Genomic DNA, 10,109 nt, shown 5'->3' on the forward strand with positions numbered 1-10,109 from the left:
CTTCGCGCCGCGGCCACGCCCCCCTGACCGCCGCCCATTGGGGGAGGCCTGTTCAGACCCGCCCCGCGCCCGGCAGCCTCACCTATGGGAGGGAGGATGGCCAGCCGTACTGATTGGAGAACGCTCTCCCCGACCCCGCCTTCCCGCAGGCCTCAGTGGAGCAGCGCCCATCGCTGGAGCCGGTCCCCATTGGGGAGGCCCCCTTGGACACGCCCGCGACGCCTCACGCCGCTCCGTGGAGGCCCCCACTTCCGCCTCTGCTCCCTTGGCCCGCCGCGCCTGCGGGGCGGGCCCGGAGGGAGTGGATCCTGGCCGGTGGGCGGGTCGGACCCCTGGGCCCCAGGTCGCGTAGGACCTTGGCCGGGTTTGGTCCCTCCTCGTCGTGCCAGCACTCTGCCCGCCTGTTACCCCCGCGGAAAGCACGGTGGAGGAAGGGCCAACCCGGGACCGGAAGACTGTCCCGCTCCCGTGGGCGGTGTGCCGGCTGCACGCCAGCCTCTTGCCTCCCGGTCCAGGACCCTCCGGGTCCAGGGACTGCCCATCTGCGGTCCTCGGTCCCCTACGGGCCTCAACGGAGATGCCAATGCTGGAGCCCCAACCAGTGCTGAGGAACCGGTTTCTCAGGAATCCCTGGCTTTTGCCGGCCCCCAGAGTCCACTCTGTGGCTCAGACAGGTGGTGGAAACTCTCTACCCGCACTTTGTCATCCAGGGCCCAGCAAACACGGACGGGAGTGCGGAAGCTGTGAGCAGGCACAGAGGCAGGGGACTCTCTCCTCGCACACAAGCAGGCCCACAACTCTCCAACGCTGAGCCACAAAAGCCAGGGCGTGTACTCCATTCAGCCGCTGAACCGGCCCCATCCCAAGGCTAACCCTGAGGGCACAGCTTCTCTGCCTACTTGCCGTGAGGAAGTTCACTCTCCGTGGAGGGCTGCACAGTGCCCACCACAATCTTTCAGGCCTGTGGGAGCCAAGGAGAGAAGGGGAAATTGGTGGGCACAGGCAAGGACAAATGTTACCTGCCTTGCCATCACCTGCCCTACAGTCAGCGGATGTTCAAAAATGACACTACTGAGTCCCACACCACTAACCTGTCAGGGACCAGGCTCCAAGAGCGCCTGGGGCTCTGCAGAGACCAGGGGCAGGTTTCAACCCAGGGCCCTTCGCAGCTTCTGGATCCCATGGCAGTCTGCAGCTACCACTACGTTAACGGTACTTTAACAGCCCTGTTTATTCAGCTGGAGAAAAGAAACTGGATTACGGCCTTCCAGAGGTCAAGCGTTCCTTCAGGACTCTGCTCAAATCACCTTTCCGAAGGAAGCTAAGCCTTCTTATGCCCATCACATCTATGCTGACAGGATTACCTAATCCTGAACTACCAGAACACCACAGGGGAGCAACAAAACACACAAACTAAGAATAACATGAAAAGGAAACCCGCTCCCAACGGTCAGCTTGTACCTGGCTTTGACACAAGTTATGCCAATCCTGGGTAGGAGACATTTTTGTAGCTGTGGCACAAACTACACCAGCCTCCAACTCAAGCATATCAGTGGTTCAGGCCATGCAGCATCCATCCCAGGACAGGAGTCATGAAGCTGCTTCACTAGAACAAGGGTCCAAAGGCATGTTCTGTAAAGGGCCACACAGTAAATATTCTAGCCCAGTGGTTCTTACCAGGGACAGTTTTGTCCCCCAGGAGACCTGGCGATGTCTGGAGACACTTGTGGTTGTCACAAGTGAGGGGTGCTATTGGCATCTAGTGAGTGGAGGCCAGGGATGCCGCTAAACACTCTACAATGCTCAGAACGGCTTCTCCCTCTGCACACACAGCAGTGATCCGACCCAAAAGGCCAACTGTGCCAAGACTGAGAGACCCTGTACACTGCAGGCCACATTCGCTTTCTGTCACATTCTCCTTTGTTTTCACAACCCTTTGAAAATGGAAAAGTTATTCTTAGCTGATGTGCAGCACAGAAACAGACCCCAAGCCACAGACTGCTGACCCCTGCTCCGCAGATCAGCAAGGCCCACAAAGACTCTGATGTCACACAAACTGCTTGGTAGGTCCTCAACACTGGTCCACCTGGGTTGTCTTCACCCTGGCTCCCTAGGCAGGAAGCAGGGATTCTCCGAGGGAACTGGCCCCCATCCACCCAGTACGCTCTAGCCAAGTTCCAGCACCCCCCCCCCCTTACAACCTCAGCTCTGTAACCAGCTACACCACACAGCAGGGAGTGTCTCAGCATTCATCTCATTTCACCCTCAAAAGGTCAGGCAACCACTGTGCATTGCAGCAAAACATTCTCTTATTTTATTTTTATCTCAGCAAATGTTCTCATTTGGCACCTGACTGGCATCAAACCAAAGCCCTTAGGCCAACAGGCGTGGCCTGAGACCATCTGCAAACTTCCCACGTGTAGGTCTCAATGGCTATGCGCGTCAGAGCACCTGTTCCTCTCTCTGGTCCCTTAGGGCAGCCTAAAGGTCTCAGGTGCACTAACAGTGCCGGCCATGAGGTGGTGGAAAAGTCGTGACACTGCAGTCTGCTGGGATAGGAAGACAAGCAGCGCGTTGAAAGCAAGTTCTTTTCTCAGGCGACAGATATCCAGATAGAGTCCCGATCATGCTTATTCAACATACTCCGGTCTGCCTGGGCTGGAATGAAGAAAGAGCCATCCTCCCCAGTGCAACTGGGGAGGAGACACAAGCTGGTTTACACTTTTTAGAGCTCAAGCATCTAAGGAAGTCTTGTCTGGGGGGATGGGGCAGTAAGCTCTCAGGTCAGCACTGCTGGCCAGGGGAGATCCCGAGTCCAGCTTTGCAGCCTTTGCACAGTGGGTACTTTCCCAGGATCCATGAAAATACTCAGAGCCCATCAGGACATTTTACTTATATGCAGTTTCCAACTGTCAGAGGAGTTCAGGACTGTCTGGCCTTCTCAGGATCCTTCTCAGGATCTCAATTCAAGATTAGCTATTCAAAGGATGAAATAAGAGAGAATACATTTTAAGAATCAAGGCTGCTCTTTTTAGCCCTGCTGAGGGAACCATTTCAGAGATGACTGATAGAAAGCTGGGCACCCAGCAGGGCACAAGCTGGCTTTCAGACCCAGACTTCTCCGGTGCGTCGGAAGTGGGACCTCAGCCTGGGGTCCCGCATTCTAGTTTATCTTCTGCGAGGCTAGTTGACCCGGCAGGCACGGATCATGAGCAGCTGCAGGAGAATGAAGACCGGAGACGTGATCAGGCCAAACCAGAGCTCCCGAGTCTGCTCCACCAGCTTCTGGCACAACAACATCTCGAAGACGAACTTCAGGCCAAGAACCGTGAGGACCCAGAAAAGGCGGAGCACAGCCAGCCGCTTCTCTCCATCCTGGAAGAGGCGCACGGAGACGATAGTGGTGAAGTAGGTGCTGAGCCCGTCAGCGGCGAAGAAGGGCACGAACACGTTCCACCAGGAGAGGCCGGGAGCCAGGCCGTCCACACGCAGGGCCAGCAGCACGGAGAACACCAGCAGGGCCAACAGGTGCACGAAGATCTCGAAGGTAGCGAAGCCCAGCCACTGCACCAGCTCCCGGAGCGAGAAAAGCATCGCGCCGGTTGAGCGCGGCCGATGGTCCCACCCAGGTACGCAGCCAATCCCCCCACCCCCGCCCGGGCCCCAGCACTGGCCGCCAGCCGACCACCGCCTTGTTCAGACGCCATGCCCCGCCGGGCGCGGCCCAAGGGCGTCACTTCCGGCCGACGCCGGAAGTCGGAAGTCCGAGCCGATCCCGGCCGCCCGGGCCAGCGGGAGCTCCTTGCCGGTCCAGTTTCTGAATGCAGGGGACCCCGGGGCGCACCCCGATGCCGAACACGCGGCTTCTGGTGCTCTTCGGCAGCCAGACAGGCACAGCCGAAGATGTGTCGGAGAGGCTGAGGCGCGAGGCCCGGCGCAGGGAGCTTGGCTGCCGGGTGCAGGCCCTGGACTCCTACCCCGTGGTGAGGGCTCCCTGGGCCTCGGCGGGGAGACCCAGCAGGCTTGGGGTGCCGGCCCCCAGAGCCCTTGACCCTAGGGCGCCGCGTTTTGTCTGAGAGCGGGCCCTTCCGTTACGGCAGATTTAGGGGCCGAGAAAGCTTGGGAACAGCGGCCAGCTTAGCACATGGAGGAGGGGGTGAGGTAGGAGGGTGGACCCTGAAAGAGAGAAGGCAGGCCAGCCGTTCGCGGGTGTTAAGTACATTTACCCCATCTCTCTGAGTGAAGGAGACGGAGCCAGGCTGCTGGGAGGATACCTGGTCATTACAGCCCGAGGCCTTACATATGTGTCTTTTTGTTGAGGTGAACCTGATAAATGAGCCCCTGGTGATATTTGTTTGTGCAACTACAGGCCAAGGAGAGCCCCCGGACAACATGAAGGTAAGGCTGACCTGAAGTGGCTTACTGTGCCTAGGAGCTCAGATCCCTGCCTTCGGCCCTCACCCCATTTTCATTGCCTGGAAAGTCTTGAGAAGCACAATAAATACTTGCCCTACTATATCTGCTGCCCGTCAGCCATGGATTTGGGAGGAGAGCGTTAGTTGGAGCTGGGGGCTCTGGTTGTTCATCTTAATAAACTCTTCACAGGCTACCACTTTAGCTTTTCATGTTTTTCCAGGACTATATATAACTCTGTTATGGGTCTTGTGTGCATTTCAAAACTGACCTTCAGGGAACATTCTTCGATTCTTTGACGGTCTTTTGAGCACACACTGTATTCCAAGCATAATCTAGTGCTGGGAATCTGGCTATGAACCCAGTAGTCACGTTTCTACCCTTTCGGAGCTCAAAATACAGCAAAAGTGAAAGAGTTGAATGGGTAGTTACTATGCCAGGAAGTGCATGCTTCCAGGGAAAGTGCCAGATGTTATGGGAGCATTAATAAGGGCTGTCTAGCTCATTCTGGGAGTTCAGGGAGAGCTTTCTGGAAGAAAGGCGTATAGGCTAAGTCCTGAAGGATAAGTGGGGGCTAGCCAGGCACCAGGAAAGAGGGAGCAGCCTCTGCAGAGGAGAAAAACAGCCCAGCCTCTGGGATGAGCAGAAAGCAGTTCAGGATGGTCGGGGTTGGAGAGGAGAAGGGGGCAGGCAGCCAGGTCAGATCCCAAGAAGCCCAGCAGTCACAGGGAGGCAGATGGACTTGAAACAAAGGGCCATGGAACCCATGGGATGACATGGTCACGTTCGTATTCTAGCAAAACTAGCACTTGTCTGCAGGGGGAACAGGCTGCAGGAGAGCAGGGACAATGCGGGGGGCGGTGGGGGGGGGCGCAAAGCACAGCCAAGAGCCTGGTGGCTTGAGCCAGGATGGTGGCAGAGGAACGTGGACCCACTCCAGAGATGTTAAGGTAGAGTTGATCGAATGTGTAATCATATCTCAAAGATGAGAAAGAAGGTGGAATCAAGACAGGAAATTGGGCTCAGGTAGTAGGATGGATGGTGGTTCCGGGCACAGAAGCAAGAGAATAGGGAGGGTGAGGTGCCTGGACATCACCCGGGTGGAGACGCGCAGCTGGTCTGGAGCCCCGGTGAGGATCCGGGGTGGAGGTGGATGTCACAGTGACCAGAATGTGGAGGCGAGAGAAAGGGAGCGCCTCCCTCCCCCAGGGCAGCTGCCCTAAGCACGAAGGGCGTGGAAGGTGGAGAAGAGCCTGCGAGGGGTGGGAAAGTGGCCCCAGCAGCAAGAAGAGGGAGCACACCATCTCCAAGGTCAAGGGCAGAGAGCTGACTGTTTCCAGAGGATGGTCTCCGGCACTCAGAGCTGCAGGGAGATGAAGTAGGATGAGGCCCGAGAGGCATTGCTGGGGTTTATCAGCAAAGGGACTGCTGGTGATCTCGGGGAGAGAAGCCTTGAGGAACGTCTGTACACGAAACAATTCAAAAAGGCTTATTGCTCTGAGTGGGGCTAAGGGGTTAAAAAGAGGATACTCGTGAGACGGAGAAACGCAGCCCTGTTTAAATGTTGGTGGGGGAAAGGAGGCAGAAGGTTGAAGAACTGGGTTGGAGTGGGCATGCTGTGGGAGAGCCCACCCAGGAGCACGCACAGGAGAGGAGGCAAGTCTGGAAGACCAAAGGCAGGAGGATGGTGGATGCCAGAGACGCAGGGCGGGGCGGGGGAGGCGATGAAGACCTCCGTCAGGTCAGCTGGCAGAGGTACAGACTTCACGTCGGAATACCACAGCATGAAGGTGGTGACAGTGACACTGGGACGAGGGTGGATAAAGGAGGGCAGAGTGCCGGGATGGACACCCTACGGAAGTGGTCCGGATGGAGCCCTCCTAACATAGCACAGACCGGAGGCTCCTTTGAGAGGCTCAGACCAGGGGCCCCGGGACCGGCTGCACACTAAACAGGAAGAGCCCAGCCTCCTTGTCACGGTACTCTGAGGACACTGGCCAGGTGTGCCCTCCCAGGCAGCCAGGGCCTTGCCCCACTGGTGACAGGCGCGAACTTGGGGTTTTCTATCAGCGCTTTTTTTTTTTAATAAATTTATTGATTTGTTTATTTTTTGGCCGCATTGGGTCTCCGTTGCTGCGTGCGGGCTTTCTCTAGTTGTGTCGAGCGGGGGCTACTCGTCGCGGTGGCTTCTCTTGTTGCGGAGCATGGGCTCTAGGCACACGGGCTTCAGTAGTTGTGGCACGCGGGCTCTAGAGCACAGGTTCGGTAGTTGTGGCGCACGGGCTTCATCGCTCCGCGGCATGTGGGATCTTCCCAGACCAGGGCTTGACCCGTGTCCCCTGCATCGGCAGGCGGATTCTCAACCACTGCGCCACCAGGGAAGCCCTGGCAGGTGGATTCTTAGCCACTGCGCCACCAGAGAGAGAATCCCCCTCTATCAGATTCTTAAGTACACATAGAGCAGAAAGAATGACCACGCTCTCAAGGAAAGACCCCCGTGAAGGACAGGGACCAAGAGAAGCACAAGCGGAACCCGGCGGAGCGGGGGCAGAGCAGCCAGGGTTCCATCTGTGAGAAGGGAGAGCTTGGCACCCTTGGGACAGAAACGCAAAACCTGGGCAGAGCTACGGATGAGGAAACACTGCTTAAAATGATACCAGATCAGAAGATAACATTGAGAAATCCTCTGAGAGAATATAACGAGATAGGAAACAAGAAAGATAATATCAGAATTCCGAGATTATTCCAGTAGCCTCGAAACAGGAAGAGTGGTGAGGGAATTACCAAGGGAAGCAACAAGACTGAAGGACGAGTCTCCAGCCCGCGAGCCCACCATGTGCCCAGGAAGGGCCCATGGGGTGTGAACAGGGCTCCCACTGACACACGTCTCGTGTGGGTTTCAGCTGTTGGGCGCAGAGTGCCCAGGTGTCTAGCGAGGGACAGAGCAGGGCACGGAGCGACGCTGGCTTCTCGGCAGCGATCACCCGGTTGGACCAGCTCAGAGCAAAGCTTCAGGCTCTCGGGGAAGACGATTTCATGTAAAGTGTGCCCTGTTGTCTGCCAGGCAGTGTGAGGGGAGGCCAGGCGTTTTCGGACATAAGCCGTGGGAATTGCATCTTCTCTGGACCCTTTCTCAGGAAGCACCCTGGGGGGCTCCACAGCCTGCCTGAGACAAGGTCTAAGCAGGAATGAGCAGGGGGTCTCAGGAGGCAGAGCAGGCGTGGTCCCCAGCGGTGGCCCATGCAGGAAAGTCTTGAGAACTCCAGGGAGCAGTCCAGGGCCAGTAGGCAGAATTGTGCCCCGACAGGCCCAGGACCCCTCCACCCCAGGGGGCCTCTGTCTGGCCAGGTACAAAGCAGAAGGGAGGTGGGCTGTGAGGCGAAACCTGGACCGTACCCAGAGGGCAGTGTCTCAGGGCTCAGGTCACCAGTGGCCAAAGGTGAAGGGGAGCTTTGTTTAAAGCACCTCTGTTGGCCCGCAGGGAGGCCAGGGCAGGGAGTGGAACGGAATGTGCTGCTGCATGGGCTGCCCAGCGGGTGGCCCTGCAGTCGGAAGGAGAGGGACTCGGGCTCCGTCTCTCCTGCTGTAGAGCTTCTGGAGGTTCATCTTCCGGAGGAACCTGCCATCGACCTCCCTCTGTCAGATGGACTTTGCTGTCCTGGGCCTTGGGGACTCATCTTACGCCAAGTGAGTAAGGGTGGGCAGGCTGCTGGCCTGCAGAGACTGTCTTTGGGGTCAAGCACAAGGTGTCCCGGCAGAGGGCTGCGTGACCCAGCCCCCAGGGCTCCCGCTTCGGGATGTGGCCCTGGCCACGCGTCCTCGTCCCACAGATACTCTCTGGCGGGCACTTCCTCCATGGCCAGAGGCCCCAGGGCTCGGAGGGCAGGCCAGATCTATGCAGGAAGTGGGCAGGGTGGCAAGGTGGGCACCAGGCTGGGGTCACGCCCAAGGCACCTTCCAGGGCAGGAGGTGATGTTTGGAGCCGGACGTCCGAGGTCTGAGCCAGCGTCACCTGTCACCGTGTGATGTAGGGCAACAAAGGCCTACCTGGCTCTTCCCCCACTCTCATAAAAGGCCTTTCGTGAGACATTTGGGCTTGCGAAGAGCACATAGGACAGTGAGCTGCCAACAGGCGGCAGGCACAAAAGACCCCAGCCCCTGGGAGCCACCCTGAAGCCAGCACTTCCCTGGACGTGGCCACGGGACTGCCTGCCTCTGCTTTTTTTCTTTCATCGTTTTCACAACGTAGCCATGTCCTAAGCAGAGAATGCTATCGCTCTGCGTTATTTCTTGGGGAAGTACAGAGGGCTTTGTGTTCAAGGGTATGCATGGCGTTAGGTTCCCAAGATATTAAAACCATAACTGTGCAGCACGGGAGCTGAGGGAGGGGTCGCTGGGTACAGACACCTCCAGAGCCGGACGCAGCACGAGGCCTGCAGTCGTCCAGGTGAAAAGGACAGAAAATGGGTGGCATAGTCATCCTTGCCTACGGGGGCTTAGGGGTTCTGTTCAGTGCGTAACGTAGACATCCATTGCTGCTGGTGGGAGCGCCCACAGGAGGGGTGAGAGACCCTTCCATTGACAGTGGCTCCGCGAGGAGCTGCCCTTCAGGGAGCAGCGAAGTGACCCCAGGAAGACTTGGGACCCTCCACCCTGCGCAGCCAGCTGGGTGCTTCCCTCCTGCCCCCGCCTGGGGCCCGGGTCAGCGCCAGCCTCCGTCTCTCCGTAGGTTCAACTTTGTGGCCAAGAAGCTGCACCGACGGCTGCTGCAGCTCGGGGGCAGCGCCCTCCTGCCCGTGTGCCTGGGCGATGACCAGCACGAGCTGGGGTGAGTGGGGGGCGGAGCACCCTCCTGCAGGCCAAACCGGGAGCGGGGTCCCCAGACCAGGGTGCACGTGCTCTCTGCAGGCCCGACGCCACCATCGACCCCTGGCTGCACGACCTGTGGGAGAAGGTGCTGGGGCCACACCCTTTGCCCCTTGACCTCGGCCTGAGCCCGCCTGGAATCCCGTAAGTGTGGCCTTGGGGCGGCGCCTGCAGGCGCAGCAGGCCGCTCGTCCAGGCTGGCCAGTGGTCCGACAAGTGTCTTCCCCCTTCACAGCTGGCCCTCCAAGTTCACCCTGAAGTTCCTCCAGGAGGTCCCCAGCACGTGCTCTGAGGAGCTGTGTGTGGCCGGGACAGACCCTCAGGGAACCCCTTCAGAGCTACAGCCCTTCCTGGCACCCATGGTCACCAATCAGAGGGTCACCGGCCCCTCACACTTCCAGGATGTTCGGCTGATTGAGTTCGACATCACGGGCTCTGGGGTCAGGTGAGGGCTGGTCCTGGGGACCCGTGGGGGGCACGGCCGCAGCAGTGGGGACCGTGGTCTGGGGTTCAGCAGGTCCTCTTCCACAGCGGGCACTCAGCGGGGAAGAGAAGAGAGACGGCAGCCAGGGAGGGGGGACCAAGGACCGCCCCCCCCGCCCTCCCTGGCCGCTTGTTTCCTTCCTCTGAAGTCCCCCAGAGTCCTGGGTGTCCCCCACAGCTTTGTGGCCGGCGACGTGGTGCTGATACAGCCCGAGAACACGGCCAGCCACGTCCAGCAGTTCTGTCAGGCACTGGGCCTGGACCCTGACCAGCGCTTCACGCTGCAGCCCCGGGAGCCAGGTGAGCCCCAGCCGCCGCTGCTGCCACCATGCACTGCGCCCCCACCC

The 10,109-nt window shown here is 58.8% G+C and overlaps 2 protein-coding genes across 2 annotated transcripts in view; one reads left to right on the top strand and one right to left on the bottom strand.

The window, feature by feature from the left end:
- Nucleotides 1-2,287: 2,287 nt before the first annotated feature.
- Nucleotides 2,288-3,608, bottom strand: TMEM203 (transmembrane protein 203). The gene has a single exon (XM_024762326.1). It carries the CDS (start codon nucleotides 3,592-3,594, stop codon nucleotides 3,184-3,186), a length of 411 nt encoding a protein of 136 aa, XP_024618094.1. The 5' UTR covers nucleotides 3,595-3,608; the 3' UTR covers nucleotides 2,288-3,183.
- A 153-nt stretch (nucleotides 3,609-3,761) lies between these two features.
- Nucleotides 3,762-10,109, top strand: part of LOC112411382 (NADPH-dependent diflavin oxidoreductase 1) — a 10,344-nt gene continuing 3,996 nt past the window's right edge. Inside the window, exons 1-7 of the mRNA XM_024762439.1 lie at nucleotides 3,762-3,983; nucleotides 4,321-4,398; nucleotides 8,003-8,100; nucleotides 9,143-9,241; nucleotides 9,322-9,423; nucleotides 9,515-9,724; nucleotides 9,941-10,107. Coding sequence (XP_024618207.1) covers nucleotides 3,822-3,983; nucleotides 4,321-4,398; nucleotides 8,003-8,100; nucleotides 9,143-9,241; nucleotides 9,322-9,423; nucleotides 9,515-9,724; nucleotides 9,941-10,107 — 916 coding nt within the window. The 5' untranslated portion in view covers nucleotides 3,762-3,821. The remainder of the gene's footprint in view (nucleotides 3,984-4,320; nucleotides 4,399-8,002; nucleotides 8,101-9,142; nucleotides 9,242-9,321; nucleotides 9,424-9,514; nucleotides 9,725-9,940; nucleotides 10,108-10,109) is intronic.

Source organism: Neophocaena asiaeorientalis, unplaced genomic scaffold (genome assembly GCF_003031525.2).
Source record: "Neophocaena asiaeorientalis asiaeorientalis breed wild unplaced genomic scaffold, Neophocaena_asiaeorientalis_V1.1 scaffold78, whole genome shotgun sequence".
Classification (NCBI taxonomy): domain Eukaryota; kingdom Metazoa; phylum Chordata; class Mammalia; order Artiodactyla; family Phocoenidae; genus Neophocaena; species Neophocaena asiaeorientalis.